Genomic DNA, 12,001 nt, shown 5'->3' on the forward strand with positions numbered 1-12,001 from the left:
TCCTCTTTGAAAAAAAAGGATGAAGAATGACAATTCATATAGTATTGTTATAAGGATCAAATAAAATATGTATGAAAGTTTTGCAAACTTTAAAGCACTATATGAATGTTAACTATTATTATCATATAGATCTGGGAGTCATATATACAGAGATGACAATCAAATCCATAAGAGTCCTATGACCAAGATATGCAGAATACACTGGAGGAGGGAAAGAGTTGGAGGTCTGTTAGTAATTCAGGTGTGAAGTGCTGAGGATGTGACTAATATTTATGTTATCAGACAATGAGAGAAAAATAACCAAATACATTTGTTAGATCATTATTTTAATTCAATATTAAAGTCCATCAATGAATCGGTACTTTCATATGATACAGTATGTATATAAATTTCATTATATAAGCTTCAAGGTAAATTAGGATCCTATTGTTTTTGCCTTCATCACACACACAGGCCCTGTAATTTAAATCAATTTTCAATAACTTAAGTAGATTATGCTTACATGATAAATAATAGTAATCATGACCTGATTGTGAACGGTAAGGAGAGAGGTAGAGTTGGAAAAGGACCCAAAGTCAAGCACTCTTAGAGCACACTTTCAGTTGACTTTATCTTCTCAGTCCAGAGAATACCTATTCTGCAAAGTCAATGGCATTCCATGAAGTTGACTTAAAATATCTTTTTGAAGGACTCTCATGGTTTACAGCTTGTCCTAGCTTTCTAAGCTATATTCCTGAGCAGTGCTATTCATTAAAATCAGCAATCTAAACATGTCTTAAACTCTGCCTAGCATTTGCTAAGATGCCAATGATGGGAGTTCCATTTATTTGATGAAACAACATTTCATATAATCAAGAGTTCATTCTAATTCTGAGCAGTCAGTGGCAAACTAAAATCTGGTTACCTGGTTGACTATGTCATTGAAGATGCCAAAATGGCTTCATTGTATACACATCATATTATCCTGACCCATAAAAATGACCATAATGTTATGAATTTAATTTTTTTTCAGGAGAAATTTAAAACTGCCTTATAGATCACATCTCCCCTTTTCCTTGGGACATTCATACAGATGAGAGAGAGAAGAGGTTGAAACTTCTGTATTTTATAAAAACAGGAATGATCTTTTAGTCCAGTTCTCCTTATTTTGTAATTAGAGAGTTTAAATGACTTCTCCAGTTATATAAATAATAAATGACCAAACTAAGATTTGAGTTTGGATCTTCTGATTCCAATCCTCTTATTTTTATTTCTTTTTTTCTATTGTATCAAGTTTCCTCGCAGTTAAAAGAAGCTCTGATTCTGGGGTTTTCCCCCTATTACAGCCCTCACTCAGTTTTCTCAGATGATGGCATGCCTTAACCTGTGGCAATGGTATTTCCTTGATTTCAGGGAGTTATTTGGGAAGTTTTTTTCTTTTTCTTTTTTTAAATAAGAAAATGCTATTTGTTATTTTCTTCCCTCAGATCTCTTCCTCTAATATCCAAGTCAGGTTGACTGTGTCACAGACTGATATCAGTCTGTGGTAGTCATCCTCTACCAACAAATCAGTTGACACTGGACTCTGATGCAATGGTGAAAGAAACAGAAACGCTGTCCATGAGGATCATCACATTTATGATGAACACATTTTCTTTGACTGCTTCTTTCTTTCCATGGCTAGGCGTAGGCCCTGAAGGATCATGTCTGCATTATTCAGGATGTTGTACTCAGAAAGGTTCACCATTCGGTCAAAAGCAGACTCTGTATAAGTTACCTCCTTGGTGGCATAGGGAGTATTGTGTCCATAGATATCAACATTTCCATCCTCCATCTCATCTGGGCCACGCTCCACACCTAAGGAGAGATATCAAAGGGATCCTTGAATCACTATCAAAATTCTGCTGACCTCTGACTTATATTCCTCTTAAGGATTGGGAACATTTGAATGATGCTGGAGCATTTGGAATGAATCCTTCCAAATAAGGAGCAGCTCAGTCAAGGAAAAGTTTTGATTTATAATATTTTCTGGACTGAAGTCTAATCCTCCCATACTAGTTTCTGCTCCCCTTAAGGTCTCCTTGAAATTCCCCAAGCTGATGATCATTCTTGAGATTCTTCCTGATCACATGCTTCTTTCTTTCCCTATATATACATGCTAGATACGGTAGATAGGTGAGCCCCCAAACTAGGAAGACTTGAGTTTAAAACCTGCTCTAAAATATATTGGTAGTGTGACCTTGGGCAAATAATTTTGTCTCTCAATGCTCTAGGCAACCCTCTAAGACCAAGGTCCTGAAAAGATGCTCTGGTTGTGTTTTTGGTCTTCTCCTTCAATTGGACATAGACCAGTAGGGCTGGTTAGATGGTTTTATCACCTTACCATAGGCAAGCAACCTACACCTTCTGTGTAGGACTGTGTTAATAAGAGCTAGCATTCAGAGTTTGCAAAGCATTTTAAATATGTTATCTCATTTGGTCCTTGCAATAACCTTGGGAGGAGAGTTCAGTTAACAATCTTATTTTACAGATGAAGTAAGAGAGGCAGAGAAAAGTTAAATGAGTTATGTACTGAGGAAGGATTGGAATTCAGGACTTCTTGGTTCTCTCCACAGACTCTATCCACTCTCACTTAAATGTACAGCAAAGCTATAATAATCATTCTAGGACAAAGTGATAGAGTAGCAGCTCTGGGACACATCAATGACTTGTCTGGGGAGAGGGGCTGCTGCTAGGTCAAGGAGGAGCTTCCCTGGAATGTCACTTTACTTGGATGCAGGAAGAAGTATCAAACTTCTTTTTTTATTTTATTTTATCTTAAAAATTAAATTCATGAAGAAAATTAACCAACAAGCTTCCTGTTTTAGCTAATTATTCTTGATAACTGTTTGCTAAACTCAGTTGTTTCTGTACTACTGATCAAATACTATCAATGCCTTCTACATTCATGTACCTTGGGGAAAAGCCTTGGTTGCCCTGGTTAAAATCTCTGGTGTGTGTGTGTAGCTTTTATAACCAGCATGGTTTGTCCTTTTTCTAACCAAAGAACTATGTGAGCTCAGAGTTCCTGTAGCCCCTAAGAAAAGACTTCCTATTTCTAGAGTTCTCATTCAAAGAGTCAACAGTATCCTTGGGATAACGCCTGAGGGAATTCTGAAAGGAAAAGTGACTTACCTGGGGCTTTATACTTTTGGAAAGAGCCATTGATGAGTGGAAAGAAAAGTACTATTGGGGCATCTGAGGCATCATCATCAGGTGTCAACAGGTAACACTCCTTTAGGTCCTTCTCACTTTCTTCTTTCACGTCATATTTGGGGAAGGGGATATTCTGCACTTCACAGTATTCACAGGTCTGTTTTAAGGGCTAGAGGAAAAAACAAGAGTCATAAGAGAGATTGGACTCACTTGGATGGAGGTTAGCTCCTCATGTGACTTTGCTTCTTAATATTCCTGTTTTCTTCCTTCTTCTCGAGTGTTGGGGTCCAGGATTTTTTTTTTTTTTTTGTGGATGTGCTTCACAATTGAGGTTAAGTAATAAGTAATTTGCCTAGGGTCACATAGCTAGTGAGTATCTGGGGTTGGATTTGAATTCAGGTCCTCTTGACTCTAGTGTCTGTGCTCTATCCACTGCACCACCTAAGCTGTCCCAAATCAAGGCTCAGCTCCTGTGCCATCTCTCCTCTAGGAAACATTTCCTGATCCTACTCACCTGGTCATGTCTTCTTTCCCCTTCCCTTCCAAATATCTTATGTCTCTTTTATATATACTTCTATATGTATGTTCAAGGCTACATGGTGTAGAGAATAGAAGGCTGGTCTGGAAGCCAGGAAGGCTCACTGCTAAGAGAAGTTATATGACCTCAGGCAAGTCATTTAACCTTCCATACCCTAATACCTCAAATTGCAATGCAGGTGGCATAGAAGATGGAGCTCTGAAACTGGAATCCAGAGGACCTGAGTTCAAATTCATCTTTACATGTTTACTAGTTGTGTGACTAGTCACTTAATCTTTCTCAGCCTCAGTTCCCTCATTTAAAGTGCCATATAAATGCTAGCTAAGAATTTGAGGGCAGGGTCCTGTTTCACTTTTGCCAACGCATTCCTAGCATGTAGCAGTGCCTGGAAGTCACAGAATAAGCTCTTGTTGACTTGGGCTGTCAATGCAACAGACCTTACTGGACTCTGCTTTTAGAAGTGTCCAACACCCCTACTGAATTTCGTGTTTTTCAAGGTGGAGCAAACAAACTTAGCTCCCAAATGGTTCTGGTCACTTTCAATTATTTTTAGAATAAAGAAGAGCCAGAGCAGGGAAATGCTATACTAGAAAACCTTCCTCAGAAAATTTGAATGAAAACATGTTCAACAAAGCCTCCCTAAAGCACTATAAAAAATAGAAACAATTTTATAGTTTTGTATTCCTTTGGACTTCTGCACTTACTGCATTCAGACTTCTGTCAGCTATTGCATGTATGTCTTATTACCCCTATAATGCCCCCTGTCCTCTCTGAGCCTGTCCTCTATACATCTGTAGTAATGAACTCATGGGCTTAGTATGAGAATAAAATCTGATAATGTATATAAAATTCTTTACAAACCTCAAAGCATTATAATGCATTCAACTATAATTGGTTAATTGATTATCATACTACCAATTCATTAATAAGTATTATTAAACATTATTGGAAATAGCATTGGTTAGAGATTCTGAGGACCTGGGTTCAAATTTCACATCTGATGCTTACTTCCAGTATTAGTTATTTAAATTCTCTGAGCTTCACTTTCTTCATTGGTAAAATGAGAGGGTTGGACTGAATCATGAGCTCTGGGCTTCTTCTAGCTTTAGCTCTAAGATCCCCTTCCCCCCCCAAAAAAAAACAATTTTATTTTATTTGTATAAGTTTTAGGGAAGTTTCAAGGGAAGCTATGACTGAGAATGCAGTCACCTCAGGGTAAAGGATTCAGAGTACAGCAGCTGGCTGAACCTTCCCTTATTTCTCTGGAGTAGTGAAAAGAACAAGGGACAGAAAAGATGAATGGTGGAAGTTAGAGAGGAAATGGCCAGGACCTTCTTAATTTGGCAGAGGGGTGGAAGTGAGAAATGGATTTTGGTTTAGGTATTCATCCTCAAAAGACTTGATTTCAACACCCCTTCCCAATAATTTTCTCTGCTTGTCCCAGTCCCTTACTATAAGCAGGTGGGTGACTAGGAAATTGAAAAACTGGCATCCTGAAATCAATACCTGAGTTTGATTTTTTCTTGTTGGTGATCCTATGTCTTATTCATCTTGGTATCTTTACTAGAACCTCTCATTAGGAGATACTTAATAAATATAGGTTGAATAAATTAAAAGCAAAAATCAAAATAAGTATGAAACCTGTAACAATTTTTTTGGGGGTAATTTTGACAAGCTTCCTTCCCTTCTTTTAAAATGAAGACACTATGGTTCCCTCAAAGGGTATAAAGCTTTAGAATTAAGATCTATCTTTTCTTAAGAATTTCCATATGCAGCAGGTTCAAATCAGTATTTAGGAGAAGTGTCTACTAATGGAGTTGATTAAAACTCCAGTCCAGATGTTTAGATGAATGTGATTGCCAGCTGGATGCCTTATTAGTCATTAGGAAAGCTGATCTCATGTTATTCATGGAAAAGAACAAAGGTTCTGCCTTGGACTAGGATTCCAGAGAGCCACTCAACTTAGAGCTCATGTGTTCTCCCAGGTGGCTGCCCCCCCCCCCAATTGAAAGAAATTACATGCTCCAATGAATCAATCTCAGAAGAGAATCCAAAACTCTTGGCTAAGACCAAAGATTTAGTGTGAATATGTACAGGCAGATTTTCTTTAGACTGACCCGATTAAAACATAAATTAGAGCACCTTCTCTTCTGGGCTTGGAGTCAGATGCTTGGATAATTTATTTAACTCTATAGGCCTCATTTCCCTCATTTTAGAAAGAAGACATGAGAGTGTTTGACTATCTCTAAGATTCCTACCAGGTCTAAATCTGTAATTCTATGGCTTGGAATTCAGGTTTCAGCTCTGACACTTTCTCCCTGTGAGATTGTTTGCAAGCCCCTTCTTTTCTTGGACTCAGTTTCCTTATCTATGTTGTTATTCAATTGTTTCTGACTCTTTGGCACCCTATAAGGTGTTTTCTTGACAAAACTACTGGAATGCTTTTACCATTTTCTTCTCTAGAGATTAAGGCAAACAGAGGTTAAATGATTTGCAAAGGATCACACAGTTAGTAAGTGTCTGAGGTCACATTTGAACTCAGGTCTTCTTGGTTCCAGTTCTCATGCTCTATCCATTGATCTACCTAACTACCACCTCATCTATAAAATGGGAATTAAATGGATCATAAGTAGTCTTCCAGCTGGAAGGGACCTTAAAAGGTCATATAGTCTAATCTCTCACTTGATTGACAGATGAGGAAACTGAGGCCCAGGGATGTTAAGTGGTTTGTCCAAGGTCTCACAGCAAACTAATGATCAGAGGAGAGATTTGAACTCAAGGTCTCCAACTCCAGAATCAATTTTCTTTCCATGACACATGTGCAGTATCTATCTCACATACATGAGAAGACAGTAAATTCTTGTTTATAGTATACAATTGAGAGAGACTTAGGTTATCTCCTCTAGCCAGTTCCTCATTTTACAGACTAGGAAACTGAGGGCAAGGGAACTTAAGCTATTTGCCCAAATTCATATACCATAATATCCCCCCCCCCCAATGCAATATTTCAGGTACTGGAAAATTCTCAAAATTTAAAAGATATTCTATTTAAATGGAAGTTTATTTCTGTTTCTGTTTCCTTGCCCAAGAAAGAACCAGGTCCTGTTATTCCAAATTAGCCCTCTTTCTTCTTCATTACACTGTGACCACTATTATTTCCCATCACTTGCCTTTATCTGGGAGCCTGCACAATAATTGAGATGGATGATGATATCAGCTTTCCTCTCGGGTCTTAGAAGGGGTGGGTAACTGGAGTTGATGAAGAATGCAGTATCCAGCAGGCAGAGATGATTATCAGATTGCGTCAGACGGTTTGGGAAACAGTCCAGCACTGTGTCTGAAAGTCAAGCCCTTTCAGTTATTAATATACCCTTGCTAATTGTAACACAACTGTCCCTTTAGCAACAGGCAAGAGCAAAGGGCTCTAAGTGGGGACTGGTTGTTCTGTCTGATCCTTCCTAGCCTGATCTCTTTCTCAAAAGGCCCACTAAACAATAAGATAACTCAGATATCCCTTGCATATTCTCTAGTCTTGCCATCTACTCCACAAATATGGAATGCAATCTCTAGGCGAGCTGAAATCCTTTTCTAACTGGGTCATTAAGAGATCACATTCTCTTAGGGATTTTAGCTGATCTTGCATAGTATGAGCAGAGAAAATCAATTATGTCATTCCATTAGATCTCAGTGAAAGGGAAGGGCTCAACATAGCCATAACAAATTTATGGAACTACTCTGGCTCAGGGCCATACATGTGGCTATATACTCTGATTCATTAAGTACTTGTTGATTGAAATTATTGAGACAGGCTTACAAGTCCATCAGGATGCAGCAAAGTAAGAAATTGGTGAAAATGAAAAGTCATATCTAAGGGCTTTTTTTTCTTTCCCAATAGTTGGGAGGGTGAGAGTAGAGAGAAAGAAAGAAAGAAAGAAAGAAAGAAAGAAAGAAAGAAAGAAAGAAAGAAAGAAAGAAAGAAAGAAAGAAAGAAAGAAAGAAAAAGAAAGAGAAAGAAAGAGAAAGAAAGAGAAAGAAAGAGAAAGAAAGAGAGAAAAAGAGAGAAAGAGAGAGAGAGAAAGGAAGGAAGGAAGAAGGAAAGAAAGAAAGAAAAATGGAAAGAAAAAGGATTGAAAGAAAAAAGAAAGATGGAAAGAAAGGAAGAGGGAAAAGAAGGAAAGAGAGAGAAGGAAAGAAGGGAAGAAAGAAGAGAAGAAGAGGGAAAAAATGAAAGAGGGGAAGAAGGGAAGAAAAAAGAAGGAATGTAGAAGACAGACAGACAGAAAGAAAGAAAGAAAGAAAGAAAGAAAGAAAGAAAAGGAAGGAATAAAGGAAAGAAGGAGGGAAGGAGGAAAGAAAGAAAAGGAAGAAAGGAAGAAGGAAGGAAAGAAGGAAGGAAGGAAGAAGGGAAGAAAGGGAAGAGAATAAAAAAGAATGGGAAAAGGAAAGGAAAGAGAGAAATGAAAGGTAGAGAATGAAAGGTACATCTTTGAGGATTTCTTTTTTTTTAATGGAGAAAAAAGAACTAAAGGGAGTCTAGAAAGGAAATTATGCAGGAAGGACAGCTTAGGTTTTTATATACTTTATTTTTGCAAGGAAATGGAATTAAGTGACTTGTCCAAGGTCACATAGCCAAGTAAGTATTAAGTGTAGAGGCTGGATTTGAACTCAAATCTTCCTGACTCCAGGGCAGATGCTCTATCCACCATCTCACCTAGCTGCCCTGGTCTTATATACTTTATTTTTTTTAGGGTTTTTTTGCAAGGCAAATGAAGTTAAGTGGCTTGCCCAAGGCCACACAGCTAGGTAATTATTAAGTGTCTGAGGCCGGATTTGAACCCAGGTACTCCTGACTCCAGGGCCAGTGCTTTATCCACTGTGCCACCTAGCTGCCCCTCTTATGTACTTTAAAAGAAAATCAAGGTACATATTATAGAGATGTGAGTTTCCATGACCAATTCTCCTTTTTTAACATATATTCATTTATATATTTATGTACATGCACATATTCCTACATGCAAACACACATACAAATGCCCATTTTGTTTGATGTTCAGAATAAAAATAAAAATGAATTCATTTTTTAAAAGAGTCATACTCAAAGACTTGATTCTCCTCTCTATCATCAACAATTATTTTTTAAATGCATATTATGTGTCTAGAATAATGTTAAGTCACCAGGGTGCTAAAAAGGCAAAAACATGATCCTTGACTTCAGAGAGCTTAAAACTCCAATAGAAGAGTGATAATGAATAAAAAATCTATGTAATGCAACTAGAAATTCATTTGTATGTATATCATGTGAATGGTAGGTAATCTCAGAGGAAAAAGCCTTGGGACTGGAAGGTGGAAAGTCAAGGGAAGGAGTAGGAGAGGGACTCTTAGAAGGTGAGATTTGATCTCAGTCTTGAAGGAAGTCAGGATGAGAAAATGAGAGGATTTTGGGTCATTGCTACTATGTGCTTATAGGTGCATAGCCTCAAAGATCATGGAAGAGACTTCAGAGATGAATCTCTTTTTTTTTAACAGATGAGGAAATTGAGGGACAAAGAAATGAAGTAACTTAGCTAAAATCAAACAGGTAGTGATTGTTAGAGACAGCTGGTGGTGAAATGAATAGAACATTGGACCTGAGTTCAAATTTGACCTCAAAATTTGCTGGCTCTCTGATCCTGGGCAAGTCACTTAACTTCTAGTTGCCTCCGTTTCCTCAGTTGGGTTGATGTAAGGATCAACTGAGATAATATTTTGCAAACAGTCCTTAGAATAGTGCCTGGCATATATAGGTTCTATATAAATACTGATTTCCTTCTTCCTTCCCCTTTTCTTCTCTTGTCGAAGTCACAGGTAGTAATTATTAGAGGTGGGATCTGACACCAGAACTAAGGTTTTTTCCCCATTGTACCAAGAATGTTAAGAACTCTCTCTCTCTCTCTCTCCTCTCTCTCTCTCTCTCTCTCTCCTCTCTCCTCTCTCTCTCTCTCTCTCTCTCCCCCCCCAGAACATAGTAGGACCTTTATAAACACTCATAGATTGATTGACTACTTGACCTCCCACTATGCTTGATGCCACTGAACTGAGGGACAAAGAGGGAAATTTTTACAGCTCAGACCAAAATCAATCAAACAAAAAATCCCATCAAAAAGCCCAAACAAAATACTTGCAGATATTTGGGGATTTTTGTCTACCTAGAAGGCAAACTAAAAAGTCACTTGCATTTCTTCCAAATGGATAAAGCCAAAATGGGAATGTCTCAGAATCAGACTCACCTTTCCATTTGGAAAACTGACTATTTTGCAGGTAGTCTGTGTGAAGCTGCAGGCCTTTGAGGAAGTTGTGGAACTGAGACACAAAGGTTCGGTAGGTAAGGATGTCCCGTAGAGTATTGGCCAGCTTTGTCGCAGGTGTCACCACTGTTGTCTCCAGGGCAAATGCATCACATTTGGGGATTTCAGGCAATAACGGTTCATCCTCTGGAAGAAAAGAGAGCAGAATGAGGAAACTAAAATTTCTCCACATAATGAATTAGAAACTGACAAGATCATTTGACAAGATACTACCCATCTCCTGAAAGGGTTGGAATTCATGGTTGAGGGGTGCTTTTCTTGTAAATATTAAAAGCTCTTAACAGTCCTTGCTCCAGCCTACTTTTCTAGACTTATTAAACAAGACTACCCTTTATGCCTATGCCTTCATTTCAGTCAAAATGGACCTTGCAGTCTCTCACACTTGATATTCTATCTCTTGCCATCACACCTTTATACAATGCTTTCATCATCTCCTCAATTCTGCTTCTTGGGATTCAAAGTTTTTGTCCAAATTACCACCCCCCACCTCTGTTTTGATCTATCTCTTTGTATATAGATAGATATAGAGACATACAGATAGATAAAGATATATTTATATTCAGACAGATAAATACACACACATACGTATGTGTATATATATATATATATACATATATATAGATGCACACAATTTAAGTAATTTTCTCATGGTATTGTTAGGCATTTGGAGATACAAAAATGAAACAGTCCCTTCCCTCAGGGAGCTTTCATTCTATTTAGAAGAAAACATGTAACAAAAAAGTAAATAAATATATGTGTATTTATGCTTATTTATATATACATATATTTGCTTCCCCAAAGCCTGGCAATAGGTATGTAGCAAAAAATATTTAAATAGGTCAGCAATTCCAGAAACATATGTTACTTGCCTACTAAGTGCCAAGGACAATGATAAGCTCTCATACTTAAAAGATACTTGTTGATTGGTTTATTGGTTAGATAACACAGTGGATAGAGCAATAGATCTGGATTCAGGAAGATCTGGTTCAAATCCTGCCTCAGACTCTAGTTGTGGGACCTGGGGCAAGTCCCTTAACCTCTATCTGTCTATATTTCCTTAAATATAAAAATGGAGAAAATAATAGTATCTACTTCCCAGAGTTGTTGCTGACTGGCAAAAATATTTAAATAGTATATGTGCACACACACACACACACATACACATATGTATACACACAGACATATTGGGTAGCTAGGTGATACAGTTGGGATTAGAGTTAGGAAGACTCATCTTCCAGACTTCAAATGGCCTCAGACACTTACTAGCTGTGTGATTCTGCATAAGTCTCTTAACTTTGCCTTTAGTTTCCTCATTAGTAAAGTGCACTTGAGAAGGAAATGGCAAACTACCCCAGTATCTTTGCCAAGAAAATTCCAAATGGGATCATAAAGAGTCGAATGTGACCAAATGACTGAACAGTAAACATATATAATAAATACAAAGTTATTTGAGGGATGGAAAGAAAGACTTCTTGGCAGGGCTTGAATTTAGCCCTGGCAAAAGCTAGGAATCCCATGAGGCTGAGGTGAGGAGATAATCTTTGAAAAATGCTTTTCAAACATTTAAGTGCTATATAAATACTAGTTGTTATTATTAATGATTGATAAAAAGCTGTCTTTTCACTCAAGTAGCTGTACCCCAGGCTTGAGGTAGAAAGAACCCAAGACAATAACCATTACAGACAGACAGTACAAGGAAGAGGCCAAGGGACTATGAATGGACAGGAGAGATAAAGGGAAGAGAGAGAGAGAGACTCAAAGAAGAGATACTAAAAGAACGGTTCATATCTGAAGTAGTACCCTCACACCTATCAAATTGACTAAAATGACAAAATGTTGGAGGAGATGTGGGAAAACTGGAACACTGTTGGTGGAGTTATGAGCTAATCCAACCATTCTGGAGAGCAATTTGGAACAAAGGACAATAAAACTGAATATACCTTTT

General features: G+C 37.7%; 1 protein-coding gene across 2 annotated transcripts in view; it reads right to left on the reverse strand.

The window, feature by feature from the left end:
* Positions 1-326: 326 nt before the first annotated feature.
* The window catches only part of LOC141522077 (cytosolic phospholipase A2 epsilon-like), a 147,656-nt gene continuing 135,981 nt past the window's right edge, over positions 327-12,001 (reverse strand). For both annotated transcript variants that reach the window (XM_074235169.1, XM_074235170.1), the window contains exons 17-20: positions 9,979-10,182; positions 6,883-7,049; positions 3,154-3,343; positions 327-1,836 (exon numbers count right to left, since the gene is read on the reverse strand). In XM_074235169.1, the coding sequence (XP_074091270.1) occupies positions 1,616-1,836; positions 3,154-3,343; positions 6,883-7,049; positions 9,979-10,182 (782 nt within the window). In that variant the 3' untranslated portion in view covers positions 327-1,615. The remainder of the gene's footprint in view (positions 1,837-3,153; positions 3,344-6,882; positions 7,050-9,978; positions 10,183-12,001) is intronic.

This window comes from Macrotis lagotis, chromosome 4, assembly GCF_037893015.1.
Source record: "Macrotis lagotis isolate mMagLag1 chromosome 4, bilby.v1.9.chrom.fasta, whole genome shotgun sequence".
In the NCBI taxonomy this organism is placed as follows: Eukaryota; Metazoa; Chordata; class Mammalia; order Peramelemorphia; family Peramelidae; genus Macrotis; species Macrotis lagotis.